The sequence below is a fragment of the Schistocerca americana genome, chromosome 6 (genome assembly GCF_021461395.2).
Source record: "Schistocerca americana isolate TAMUIC-IGC-003095 chromosome 6, iqSchAmer2.1, whole genome shotgun sequence".
NCBI lineage: Eukaryota > Metazoa > Arthropoda > Insecta > Orthoptera > Acrididae > Schistocerca > Schistocerca americana.
In genome coordinates, this window is record NC_060124.1 from 429,593,877 (window position 1) to 429,608,817 (window position 14,941).

At 39.7% G+C, this 14,941-nt stretch overlaps 1 protein-coding gene across 3 annotated transcripts in view; it reads right to left on the minus strand.

Annotated features, from left to right (window-relative positions):
- Positions 1 to 14,941, minus strand: part of LOC124619745 (ankyrin repeat and IBR domain-containing protein 1-like) — a 527,110-nt gene that overhangs the window by 82,238 nt on the left and 429,931 nt on the right. For all 3 annotated transcript variants that reach the window (XM_047146322.1, XM_047146321.1, XM_047146323.1), the window contains one exon: positions 1,560 to 1,745. In XM_047146322.1, coding sequence (XP_047002278.1) covers positions 1,560 to 1,745 — 186 coding nt within the window. The remainder of the gene's footprint in view (positions 1 to 1,559; positions 1,746 to 14,941) is intronic.

Genomic DNA, 14,941 nt, shown 5'->3' on the forward strand with positions numbered 1-14,941 from the left:
GTCTTCTTCATGGCCCCTGTTCTAGCTCCCACTTCCATTAACTTCACTGTGTGCCACATGTAACTCCCCACGCCCGCACCAGGTCCAGCTCACTAGTATCACATTTCCAGCCTGTTCCCTTCCTACCTTTCCCTTTCATATCCTTATCCCGGTTGAGCTATAATGCGAGGTACCATGTAATCAACCAGGATAACACCGTCTGAAAGCTTAGCGACATTTTCAGTCCTGTTTATGGGCTACTGACTGCTCAATTCCTCTGCTTTATGGAGAGTTTTCTTGTTTAATCCTTCCAGTATTTATATGTGATGTAGATTCACAACAAAGGAATTTGACAGTTATATGGTTAATTTCATGTGGAGTATAAAATTAAGTGTTTTCAAGTAAAGTGTTCACAAATTTCAAACTGTGGAAATTAATAACTTTAGGAGTAAAGGAGACCATTCACCAACAAGCAGAAACATTGAGTTGTAGACAGTCACATACAAAACAGAGATAGAATGCTTGCTGGCTTGTGGCAAATACAGGGATTCCTCTGAAGGAGAGCAAGTTTTCTTTCTCTTTTTCATGTGTGCTTGTTGACAATTCTTCTGCTTTTTAGGAAATGGTCTCCTTTACTCCCAAAGTATTTACATTCTACCAGAACTTTCTTACAAAAAAATTTAATAACTATGATTATCAGTAAAATTACAGAGATTTTCCAGCAACATTTCTGCAGTCTCATTTATTGTAAATGCATAAATTAAAAAGAGATACTCAGTTTCATTAATTGGATGTCTTATCTGAGAGTAGGTCCTTTGTGTATCTTTTTATTGTGTGTCGCTGTTTTCCTTTCCTGTTTGCAGTATATGCAACCTCATTTTTCGAAAATAGACAGAAAAAACATTTAAATAGCAATGACCATCTTCAGGTCTGTGTCATAACTCATCCTAAAATAAAAAAGGCATAATGGTATCATCACAAAATATATACAAAATCAGTATATCTATACCACACATATTTAAAATATGATGTAAACTACGCCACAGTTCTGGCAGTCATACTGCCTCTATTGCTACTGGCCACAACCAGGAGCGATAGAGGCCGCATGACTCTACCAGAGCTGTGGCTTGCTATGCTATCCTGATTTAGTGTATATTTTGTGGCAATTCCACTATGCCTTTATTATTTTAGAACAAGTTAAAAAACAGATCTGAAGATGGTGATTGTTGACTGAAACTGGTAGTCTAATGACCAAAGGTTTTGTGATCATTGGCAGGAATAAAAGAAACTCATTCTGCACTTCCTGGATCACTGTTTAGACCCACAACTATGTTGCAACTTGTGAAAAACATTTAACTGTTGGTTGAGAGCATTTTCTATTCGTGAAATACAAGGGCACGACATCTGTAATTAGGACACTGCTTCTATTTTGACATATAATTTTTATAGATAGAAAATTGACAGTAATAAAAGCAATTCTTGTACAAGTGGCTAGGTTTTCAGTACCAACACTAAAATAATGATAAGGTAGTTCTTTTGAATTAAAGAATTAAATTTCATTTCAGTAACAATATACACACCTGTTTCACTGCTGGCGTCTAGTCGTTGGCCAGCTAAACTACGAAGAAAATTGTCGACAGCAACATCAACGTCAATATCCATATCTTGGTCATTTTCAGTTTCCTGCACAGAGTCCTGCTGCTGTTCACGATCACAAAGAGATAATTCAATTGCAAGTTCTAACTGATGCTGATCTTCACGATTCCCTGGAATAAAATAATACATTTTGGTGGATCAATTTAAACTAACATGTAACACTACAGTAGTTTCAGTATTTGATTACTATTGTATGTCATCTGGATACAAATCATGCAATGCAATGCAATGATTTCATACTGTCATTATACACTGACATAAGTGAAAATTGCAACACCAATGATAATTGTGGCTGAAATGAAATTTATATCAAGCAAGACACATAAGACAATACAAAAATGATTAGAAATACAGATCTATCCATGATCTCTGTCTTTGAGAATTTAGTATAGGGTGGAGCCCTCAGGCTCTGCAATTAGAGCCTCAAAGCATCCTGTAATGGAATCAAAGAAGGCCTAGTACTGAAAAATCTTCTTCCCCATAATTTGTATGTGAGTTCACAAACCATCAAAAATGTTTCTTACAAGAGAGTGACAAAAAAGTTTCAACGAACTATACTCCAAGTGTGTTTGGTGTGGAACATATCACACAAAAGTGCAGACTAGGAAGTAGTACTATTCATAGTTCTTCAAGGAAGGCTTGCAAATTTTTCACCATTATGGCTTGGCATTGCCTTGCTTAAGTATTGTTTATTGTTACTGTTTCACACTGTAATAACTCTATGCTGTCTAGTAAAACTAATTTAGATAGAATTCTGCCAAGATAAGCCATTCATGTTAAGCAAAGCTATGTGGACTCTTTCTGAGAAAGCCTCTGCAAGAGTTAATGTAGCTACTCTTTGTGTATTCATTCCCATGGAATATGTGAAACTGGTGCACATGCTAATCTTATAACCTGGTGTAAGCAATGTGGTGATGCTACTAAGCTCAGTGATGGTGATTTGTATGCATATTATAGCATGAGGGAGGGGCATGCTACAGGCTTAATAACTATCCTCATGAAGCAGCTGTTCAGACTACCCTAAGTGCCTACGGGTCAAGATAACATACTGTATGCAGTGGCCTACCAGATCAAGAAGGCAGGTGCTGATAGGTGTGAATATTACTGAACCATCAGTTTAATACATCATTGTCGCAAAATACAGGGTGTCCACAATGAGACTCCGACATTTTAATATCCTATATCTTTCTCATTTCAGATGGTGGACCTGTGAATCCTGAAGGGGCAGACAGAGCAACTCAACAAGTTTGTGGTGTGCAAATTTGATATACCAAGTGGCCATAGTGGAGCTGCAATCAATTGTTTTAGCAAAATGGAGGATATGAAGGATCATGCACAAGTGGTCTGGTGGTAAGCATAGACAAAATCTGAGACCCAAGTGCAAAGAAACTTTTGTCGAGTTTACAACAAAGCGCCCCTGTCGTTCAAGACTATAAAGAAGTGGTGTGATCAGTTTTTGGCTACTGGGAGGGTTACGAAGGGGCATGGTGGTGGTAAGCCTAGGATCAACGAACATCATGTAGAACAAGTGTGGCGGTTATTCGAACAAAGTCCACAGAAGTTAGTGCGACAGACAGCTTTGCAGGTTGCGCAAGAAATCAAGCCTGATGATCGACCAAAGCAAGAAAAATTTGCATGTGTCATGTTAGATCGCATTGCCGCGAACGAGACATTTTTATCATGCATGGTGTTTACTGACAAGGCAGCCTTTCATGTGTCAGGGGCTGTCAATCATCACAATGTGCGCATCTGGGTGTCCAAAAATCCACATGCACCTTGGGAACATATGTGCGACAGTCCAAAAGTTAATGTGTGGTGTGGTTTGATGATAAATCGCATTGTTGGGCCGTTTTTCTTTCAGGAGCCGACTGTGGATGGAGCCATCTACCTGGACATGTTGGAACAATTTACTGTGCCACAGATAACAGACCTGCAGCCAAATGTGATGTTTCAACAGGACGGTGCACCACCCCATTGGGGTCTTGATGCCCGAAAATTTTAAAATGACACATTCCCACAATGATGGATTGGCCGTGGATGTCCAATTCCTTGGCCGCCACGTTTGCCCGACATAACCCCCCTCGATTTTTTCTTGTGGGGTTATGTGAAAGAACAGGTATATGCTACACCAGTAAAGGACCTGCAAGACTTGAAACAGTGCATAAGAATTGTCATCAACTCTGTCACAGAACAGATTCTCCACAATACATGGCACGAAATAGATTATAGATTTGATATTCTTCACGCTACCCATGGCACCCATGTTCAAGGGTACTGAACTGTCCATCTGTGTATGAAAACTTGATGAGCTGCCGTATGATTTCCCTGTATTTGTTTGTCAATAAATTGTGTTTCCTCTCAGATTTTATGAGTTCAAATGTTGGAGTCTCATTGTGGACACCCTGTACTTACCCATATTATCTACTGAAGACTTGAACAGCATGAGGTAGAGGCAGTGCTACAGGCTTAATAACCTCCCTCATGAAGCAGTTGTTCAGACTACCCTAAGTACCTAGGGGTCAAGATAACATACTGTATGCAGTGGCCTACCAGATCAAGAAGGCAGGTGCTGATAGGTGTGAATATTACTGAACCATCAGTTTAATACATCATTGTGACAAAATACTTACACAAATTATCTACAGAAGAATTGAACAACTGGTAGACACCAGCCTGTGCGAAGATAACCTAGATTCCAGAGAAATGTAGGAACCTGGTGGCAATACTCACCAGATGAATTGTCTAAGAAAATATATTGAAAAAAGACAAACCTAAATACTGTAGGAGCGAAGGAGACCATTCACTGAAAAGCAGAAGTGTTGAGTTGTTAACAGGAACATACAATGAAGGTGGCATGTGTGTCTGAATTGGGAAAGGGTGACAACAACCTTCTTGGCAACAGTTTGGTGGTGGCCACTCATTCTGGTGGATAGCTGGTTGGTAGTCAAACACAAAAAGTATAGTGTTTGCAGCAGTGTTGGTGTATAGCATGGCTTCTGGCCTCTGATGTGGTAGGATAAGTCTGTGACAGGATGGGAGTAGGAAGAGCTGGGTTGGTGACTGCGTAGATCTTGCACTTGCGTCTTCCACAGGGATATGATCCCTGTAAGAAGGGACTAGGTTTGGGAGTGGCATAGGAATGGACCAGGATGTTTTGGAGATTGGATGGGCAATGGACGCCACTTTAGGAGAGGTGGGAATGATCTTGGGTATGATTTCCCTCATTTCAGGGCATGATTAAGGATAATAAAAGCCCTGATGAAGGATGTTGTTCAGTTGCTTATACCCAGTGTGGCATTGGGTGATGAAGAGCACACCCCTTTGTAGCTGGTTCTTTGGGGTGGTGGGAGGATTGGGCGTATGAGGGGATGGATATGGCACAGAAAATCTGTTTGTGGACTAGGTCTGGAGAATAGTGCCTCTCTGTGAAGGCCTTTGTGAGACCTTCAGCATATTGGGCAAGGGATTTCTTGGTACTGCAGATACACTGTTCCCAAGTAACACAGCTGCATGGAAGGGATTTTTTGGTGTGGAATGGATGGCTCCTTTTGAAAATCAGGTATTGTTGGTGGTAGGTGGCATAATGTGGACAGAGGTGTTTGTGGGGCTGTTAGAGAAGAGAAAGTCAATGTCAAGGAAAGTGACACACTGTGTTGAGCAGGACCATGTGGCACAGGTGGGAGAAATGTTGAGGTTGTGAAGGAATAAAGATAGGGTGTCTTGGCCCTGAATCCAGATCATGAACATATCACCAATGAACCTAAACCAGATCAGGTGTTTGAGGTTTTGGGAGGCTAGAAAGGTTTCCTCTAGATGGTCCATAAACAGGTTGGCATAGGAGTGTGCCATATGGGTGTCCATGGCTGTGCCACAGATTTGTTTGTTTGTATACCTTCACTTTTGGAGAAGAAGTAATTGTGTGCTAGGATAAAGTCAGTAAGTTGTATGAAAAATGAAGTAGTGAGTTTGGAGCCTGAAGGACTCTGGGAGAGGTAGTGATCAATAGGTCCATGGGCGTAAGGAAAGTTCACTATAGAGAGGTGGCATCAATAGTGATGAGTAGGGGTCTAAGAAGTAAGGGTGTGGAGATGGTGGTGAGACAGTGAAAAACTGGTTAGCATCTCTGATGTGGGAGACTGGTTTCAGGCAATTAATTGGAGGTGGTGGTCAACAAGAGCAGAAATTCTTTCAGTGGGATCACAATAACCAACTACAATAGCGTGTCAATGACTGTTGGGTTTGTGGATTTTGGGGAGCATGTGGAATGTGTGCGTGTGTGGAATGATGTTGGGGAGAGAAGGGGGATACTCAGGTAGATGTTCTGGGAAGTGGTTAAGGATTTCATTAGGAAGGAGGAGTTGGAAAGTTCACAGAAGCCTTTTGCCAGGTAGTCCCTGTGATTCATCAGAAAAGTTGTGGAGCTTATGTCTGCAGGGAGTATGATTAGGCCAGGATCTGTTTTGAGGTGTATGGCTGTTCTTTCCTCTGCTGAATGGTTAGCATTCTGAGGAAGGGACCTGGGGAAGGATGGTGAGGCCAAGTCGGAGGTAAGGAATTCTCATAACATGACCAGGGGCTGTTTAGGTGAAACAGGGGGAGGTTCGTTGTTGGCTGGGGTGGTATGACATGGCTGAGGCGACGTTGGATGTTGGGATTAGGTTGGCTATGGTTGGCAGGGTTGGTATCAGTGGTAGCAGAGAAGTGTTTCCACTAGGGATCAGGAAAGGAGATTAGTTCTTTGACAAGTGCAACATGGTTAAACATGGAGTATACATGGACAAAAAAAAGAAATTCCTGGATTTTTCCTGGATCTCCTGGTTAAAAACACACTATTTCCCATGTTAAAATACACATCTTCCAAGGTGAAAATACACTTTTTCCATGATAAGCAACAGTGTACTTTCCATTGGAGCTCTAAAAGCATCAATCCTTTGAGTGGTAAAGGTTTTATACACCAGTGAGAACTTCCCAGCACTTTAGAAAACAAAACTCGGCAAGGGAGAAAAGGAAACGGCACTTTAGAAAGATCTTTGATGTGCAGCAACATGTACATTGCATACTTTCATATCAAGATATGCTGCATATTTTTTATTATGAAAGTATAAATTTGAGTTCCACCAAACACAGCGCATTAGTTTCTGAAGCATTGAAACAGAGATTGCAATGCACTATTGAAAGCAAAAATTCGAATTCCATTGAACACAGCATGTTAGTCTGCAAAGCACTGAAATAAGAGATTGCAATGTGCTACTGTAAGCCAATCATAGCTCATGTCGAGTGATCTCATGAGCCAATCGCATCAGATATTGGAGCATAGGACACATGATGTATTCAGCCGATACCAACATCACTTAAGTAGCATGAGCACACAAATAGGAAAAGTTAATAGCTTAAATTAATGTACATACAGTAGCTAGAAGAAAAGCCAAGCTTTCAGATATAATACAGCTCTTTAAGATTAATAACCCACAAGAAAAGTTAAGCTTTCACATATAACATTGGTATTTTTAGCTTGTGTTGCACTTTAAGATACATCACACAAATGTGCCAGTAAAATTTTAAACAATGACAATGTCTGGTCTTATGGGCTCAAAATTATTCTATGTGGTTGGTCCTGAAAGTTTTAAGTGTTAAATGAAAGTCAAACACTCTGTGATTTAAGAGATTCATTGCACATTCTCACATGTTACATAGTTCATCTTGCGTAAAAGAATAGTTCCTTCTAAAATAACACTTTTCGAAGAACCACTTGCAATTCTTTCCCGTGACCTCTTAGACATGGGTTCGTTTCAGCAGTTGCCATGGAACACCAGAAAACAGGCGTTACTGCGCATGGGCAGCTACGATGATGCAGGAAGCCCGTATGTTCGTACACACATAGCATTAAGATATCTTACATGATGTCATAAAAGAAATAGGACATCAGAGGATGCTCCAAGACCACAGGAATTTCATAAACCATACTAAAATGTGTAATTCAGCTTAAAGGACACATTCATGTGTCCATATTCACAGTGCAGTAGGCCCCGCCTGATATTAAGCTTTACAATGCACCTTTTGGGATGCAAATTTTCTTGGAATACCAGTACTGTATTGTCTCATGTTGGATCCTTTATTATGGCATAATGCCATATGTGCCAGAAGGTAAAAATATGCACTTGAATAGTGTGGAATGAAATACTTCATTTCTTATAAATTGACTGCATCTGCAGAAAAGATTAATAAAAAGCCACATTTATTTAGCAAACTGACAAAAATAAGTTCATTGTTGTGCAAGGCAATTAATGCTTGACTGTTAAAAAGGCAGAAATAAAACAGAGTCAGAAAACTGAAACTATTAACAGCCTTCTGTTATTATGTGAATGTTTTTTACTTCACTTGATAGCTCCTGATCACAGAAATTCGTTTTGTTTTCATTTGACATGTGAATTGTAAATGAAGAGGAAATAAGACATCAGGAAACAGCAAAATCACTAAACGTAAACATGGGTCAATATCCCCCTCCCCACTAAAATCCAGACTGCTCTGCACACGCACAAGTCTGGCAGCTTGGGGGCACCAGAAAAATGTTTCTGTGTAGCTTGAATGCTTCTTGCTACTACTGCAGCCACACTTCAAGTAGTCACAAGTGAGAGAAGGCACCGCTCATAAACAACTCAACTGTGCACGTGCACGAGCCTGCTGGCAACTGCTCAAAATGAACTTTATGTAAACAGTTGTGACGTCACACTCATCAGAAGCAGTTTGCTGTTATGAAGTATTCCATAGTCTTCATCCTAAAGTATTTGACACATTTTGCTGTTTATCAGCTCTTGTTGTTGTTGTTGTTGTTGTGGTCTTCAGTCCTGAGACTGGTTTGATGCAGCTCTCCATGCTAATCTATCCTGTGCAAGCTCCTTCATCTCCCAGTACCTACTGCAACCTACATCCTTCTGAATCTGCATAGTGTATTCATCTCTTGGTCTCCCTCTACGATTTTTACCCTCCACGCTGCCCTCCAATGCTAAATTTGTGATACCTTGATACTTCAGGACATGTCCTACCAACCGATCCCTTCTTCTAGTCAAGTTGTGCCACAAACTTCTCTTCTCCCCAATCCTATTCAATACCTCCTCATTAGTTACGTGATCTACCCACCTAATCTTCAACATTCTTCTGTAGCACCACATTTTGAAAGCTTCTATTCTCTTCTTGTCCAAACTATTTATTATCCATGTTTCACTTCCATACATGGCTACACTCCATACAAGTACTTTCAGAAATGACTTCCTGACACTTGAATCTATACTCGATGTTAAAAAATTTCTCTTCTTCAGAAACGCTTTCCTTGCCATTGCCAGTCTACATTTTATATCCTCTCTACTTTGACCATCATCAGTTATTTTGCTCCCCAAACAGCAAAACTCCTTTACTACTTCAAGTGTCTCATTTCCTAATCTAATTCCCTCAGCATCACGCGGCTTAATTTGACTACATTAGATTATCCTTGTTTTCTTTTGTTGATGTTCATCTTATATCCTCCTTTCAAGACACTGTCCATTCCATTCAACTGCTCTTCAAAGTCCTTTACTGTCTCTGACAGAATTACAATGTCATCGGCGAACCTCAAAGTTTTTATTTCTTCTCCATGGATTTTAATACCTACTCCAAATTTTTCTTTTGTTTCCTTTACTGCTTGCTCAATATACAGATTGAATAACATCGGGGAGAGGCTACAACCCTGTCTCACTCCCTTCCCAACCACTGCTTCCCTTTCATGTCCCTCGACTCTTATAACTGCCATCTCATTTCTGTACAAATTGTAAATAGCCTTTCGCTCCCTGTATTTTACCCCTGCCACCTTTAGAATTTGAAAGAGAGTATTCCAGTCAACATTGTCAAAAGCTTTCTCTAAGTCTACAAATGCTAGAAAAGTAGGTTTGCCTTTCCTTAATCTTTCTTCTAAGATAAGTCGTAAAGTCAGTATTGCCTCACGTGTTCCAACATTTCTGCGGAATCAAAACTGATCTTCGCTGAGGTCAGCTTCTACCAGTTTTTCCATTCGTCTGTAAATAATTCGGATTAGTATTTTGCAGCCGTGACTTATTAAACTGATAGTTCGGTAATTTTCACATCTGTCAACACCTGCTTTCTTTGGGATTCGAATTATTATATTTTTCTTGAAGTCTGAGACGATTTCGCCTGTCTCATACATCTTGCTCACCAGATGGTAGAGTTTAGTCAGCACTGGCTCTCCCAAGGCCGTCAGTAGTTCTAATGGAATGTTGTCTACTCCCATGGCCTTGTCTTGCTCTGTCAAACTCTTCACGCAGTATCATGTCTCCCATTTCATCTTCATCTACATCCTCTTCCATTTCAATAATAATGTCCTCAAGTACATCGCCCTTGTATAGACCCTCTATATATTCCTTCCACCTTTCTGCTTTCCCCTCTTTGCTTAGAACTGAGTTTCCATCTGAGCTCTTGATATTCATACAAGTGGTTCTCTTTTCTCCAAAGGTCTCTTTAATTTTCCTGTAGGCTGTATCTATCTTACCCCTAGTGAGATAAGCCTCTACATCCTTACATTTGTCCTCTAGCCATGCCTGCTTAGCCATTTTGCACTTCCTGTCGATCTCATTTTTGAGACGTTTGTATTCCTTTTCACCTGCTTCATGTACTGCATTTTTATATTTTCTCCTTTCATCAATTAAATTCAATATTTCTTCTGTTACCCAAGGATTTCTACTAGCCCTCGTCTTTTTACCTACTTGATCCTCTGCTGCCTTCACGACTTCATCCCTCAGAGCTACCCACTCGTCTTCTACTGTATTTCTTTCCCCCATTCCTGTCAATTGTTCCCTTATGCTCTCCCTGAAACTCTGTACAACCGCTGGTTTAGTCAGTTTATCCAGGTCCCATCTACTTAAATTCCCACCTTTTTGCAATTTCTTCAGTTTTAATCTACAGTTCATTGCCAATAGATTGTGGTCAGAGTCCACATTTGCCCCTGGAATGTCCTACAATTTAAAACCTAGTTCCTAAATCTCTGTCTTACCATTACATAATCTATCTGATACCTTTCAGTATCTCCAGGATTCTTCCATGTATACAACCTTCTTTTATGATTCTTGAACCAAGTGTTAGCTATGATTAAGTTATGCTCTGTGCAAAAATCTACCAGACAGCTTCCTCTTTCATTTCTTAGCCCCAATCCATATTCACCTACTATGTTTCTTTCTCTCCCTTTTCCTACTGTCGAATTCCAGTCACCCATGACTATTAAATTTTCGTCTCCCTTCACTACCTGAATAATTTCTTTTATCTCATCATACATTTCTTCAATTTCTTCGTCATCTGCAGAGCTAGTTGGCATATAAACTTGTACTACTGTAGTAGGCGTGGGCTTCGTGTCTATCTTGGCCACAATAATGCGTTCACAATGCTGTTTGTAGTAGCTTACCTGCACTCCTATTTTTTTATTCATTATTAAACCTACTCCTGCATTACCCCTATTTGATTTTGTATTTATAACCCTGTATTAACCTGACCAGAAGTCTTGTTCCTCCTGCCCCCGAACTTCACTAATTCCCACTATATCTAACTTTAACCTATCCATTTCCCTTTTTAAATTTTCTAACCTACCTGCCCGATTATGGGATCTGACATTCCACGCTCCGATCCGTAGAATGCCAGTTTTCTTTCTCCTGTCAGTTTTCTTTCTCCTGATAGCGGCATCCTCTTGAGTAGTCCCCGCCCGGAGATCCGAATGGGGGACTATTTTACCTCCGGAATACTTTACCCAAGAGGACGCCATCATCATTTAACCATATTATTATATAACATTATTATATAACATTATTATATAACATTACCATGTTATTATCAGCTCTTACCAGTCAAAATTACAAAAATTTAACCAAAGACTAAAAACAATGAAAAATTCCTGGAATTGTAGAAAATTCCTGGTTTTTTTGTGGTTTTCTCCCAGATAAAAAAATTCCCAGTTGTCCTGGAGTGTGTACACCCTGTTAAAATTAGGTACAGGCCTGAGGGTGAGGCTTTGGATAGGATTTAAACTCCTTTTGAGATTGAGAGTTTTGGTAGAAAGGTTAGTAACAGTGTTTTGGGTTTGTTTGGGTTCTGGATTTTTTGGAATATTGGTGAGAATTGTTGGAGGATACAGTAAATTGAAGAAGTCAGCTAGGCAGGGCCTGAGTGCTATGAGGGGTTGGCGAGGTTCACCATGGTAGCAACAGTGGTGCTACAATGCAGGAGTAGGACGTCAGTAGGTTAGACAATTTATGGAGACAGTTTCTGTAATGCTCTTCCACGTGCTGGATTCCAAGGGTTTCACTTCTGAGGATGTGGTGTATGTAGTAATAGAATCTTTCAGAGGGAGCAGAGGTGGTTCTGGGATGCCTGTGTCATGGAGAGGTGTTTCTGCAGTACCATGTTTGTGAGGGATAGGGACTGGAGGAATCCGAAAATATAAAGTTCGTTACAAAAAAAAGGATGGGAATTTTTATGGTTATGCCACTGTGTGTGTGTGGGGGGAGGGACGGGGGGGGGGGGGGGAATCCATAGCTTAGTTAGCATTTAAGGGACTGGGAAAGGGATATTTTTCTGAACTGATGCAGATAGATGAAGCAGCACTTCTGGGGGGTAGGGATGGTGCAAGGGAAATGGTAAAATGAGTCCAGAAATGGATGACTGAAAGTGTTAGGTGGTTGTAAGGTGAGGTGATAGCAGAGCATAAGTTTGGGGATGGAAAAAATGGGAGAAATAGTGCTGAGGGCAATGGGATAGTTTTGTGATGTGAGAATATTTGATTCCATATAAGTCCACGTAAGGAAAAAACACACTGGATGCAGTGAATAACTTTATTAAAAAGATAAGCAAACCACTGGATGAGAGGAGTAAAATTGCAGGTATCTTTTATGATCTCAAAAAAGCCTTTAACTCCATGAACCACAATTTGCTTATCTACAATTCAGAAAAACACGAGACTAAGGACAATGCTCTAAATTGGCTAACATCATACTTACACAACAGAAAACAAAGGGTAATTATCACCTCAGATGCAGTGAATTATTATTCTAAATGGAGTACAATATCACAAGGTGTGCCTCAATGCTCCATTTTGGGACCAGTCCTGTTCCTTTCCTACATAAATGACTTAATCATAAATATAAATTCCCCATTAGTTCTGTTTGCAGATGATGCTTGTGTTTTAATTGAATATGACAATGCAGAAAAAATTCCGAGCTCCATCATAAGCACACTGGATACCTTAGAAAACTGGTTCCAGTTAAAAGGATTCAAACTGAACATTGCAGAAACCCATACGGTATATTTCAAAACCAAACATCCAAAATGTCTGAAACTTAAAACACACCATAACAATCCATCTATGAAAGAAGTTCCTGCAGCAGGAGATCCTGGGTTCGGGTCCTGGTCATGGCACACATTTTCAACTGTCCCCGTTGATGTATATCAATGCCTGTATGCAGCTAAGGGTATTCATTTCATTGTATTGATTTAATTGTAATTTCATAAAAAAAATTAGATACCAGAGAATTCAACAATGTAGGAAAAGGTAGATTGCTACTCACTCTGAAGCTAACATGGTAATTTGCAGACAGTTCATTGGAGCTGGCAGTCATATGTGCATGAGGTGTGCTTGCTTGTGTGAATGAATACCATGTGTTTCTCTTTTTCTGACAAAGGTTGAGGCGCAAAACTTATGTCTATGTGCCTTTTAATTAATGGTAATTAGCAGTCTGTCTTTTCCTACACTGTTGAATTCCTACCTGGAGTTTCTGTTGTTAGATACAAGAGAAATCATCTTAAAGATGGATGATATCATGCCAAAGAAAATACATTTCTGTTTTAGAGAATGAGTGAACAGACTATCCAACACACTTACTATGACATTCAGTGTGTGTTTGAGACTGGATCAGTGGTTATTTGTAAGACTCCCCATAAAAGTCTCCATCATGAGAACATTTGGAGTTGGCTGATCCCACACTATTTAACTCAGGAACAGTAAGCACAGAATTTGGTGTTCAGTAAAAAAATGCTCGATAGGTTGAATTTTAACAGATTAAAACTGATTTTCAAAATTTAAATTGGTAACCGATAATTAATTTACCCATTTACCTTAGAGGTATGGCAATTACGCTTTTAGATCTTCTTATCCAATGAATTCAGCTATGACTAGAATGATCTATCTTTGCTTAAAGTAAACATATTAGTAGGTTTACACTTTTCAAAGGTAGAGTTGCAAGCACTGACTGGTGTGTGGAGTATGTCTCTCCAAGTGTTTAGAAAACTGGAGAAGTGGCCAACAATGGGCCTGCATGGGATCTCCGTATACCATAAGACCAGTATTTCTTGAGAACCAAACTGTGTTTGACAATATGTGTCATATATTTACTATTTCATATATATATATATATATATATATATATATATATATATATATATATATATATATATATAAAAAAAACAAAGATGAGGTGACTTACCGAACAAAAGCGCTGGCAGGTCGATAGACACACAAACAAACACAAACATACACACAAAATTCAAGCTTTCGCAACAAACTGTTGCCTCATCAGGAAAGAGGGAAGGAGAGGGGAAGACGAAAGGAAGTGGGTTTTAAGGGAGAGGGTAAGGAGTCATTCCAATCCCGGGAGCGGAAAGACTTACCTTAGGGGGAAAAAAGGACAGGTATACACTCGCACACACGCACATATCCATCCACACATACAGACACAAGCAGACATCATGTCATTCACACTACTGAAGATTTCATGCTTTGGCAATAATTCCACAGCAAATCACAGATCATGGATCACTTTACTGAAAACTGGTGCTTGCAGGTGATGAACTACAGGAATTTCACCAAAAACATTTTTCAATAGTTTCCTCACTCATTTACTGCTTTTTTAAATTCATCTACCCAAGTAGACTAATAGAACAACATTAATTCAATATTTACTGGAAAACATTTGTGTAGTAATCTTCTATGGACGTGGGTGGATAAATGAAAAATAAAAGTAATAATCCGGTTTTGATCATGGAGTGCGAAAGAGTGAAGCTACAATGTTAGCCACTGCACCAACGCTTTGCTTGAAAAATTTATCTGCTAAGAGGCACATACAGTACCTTGAAAACTTTGACCGTCATTTTGTCAAAAATGGTCGAGTATCTACAGTTAAGTGGAGACGTGTTCACTTGTTATGACTCATCTTCCACTGAGCGAAGTTTCTGGGAAATTAAATTATGGCACTTGATGTGTTCTCCTCATCAGAAAATGCCT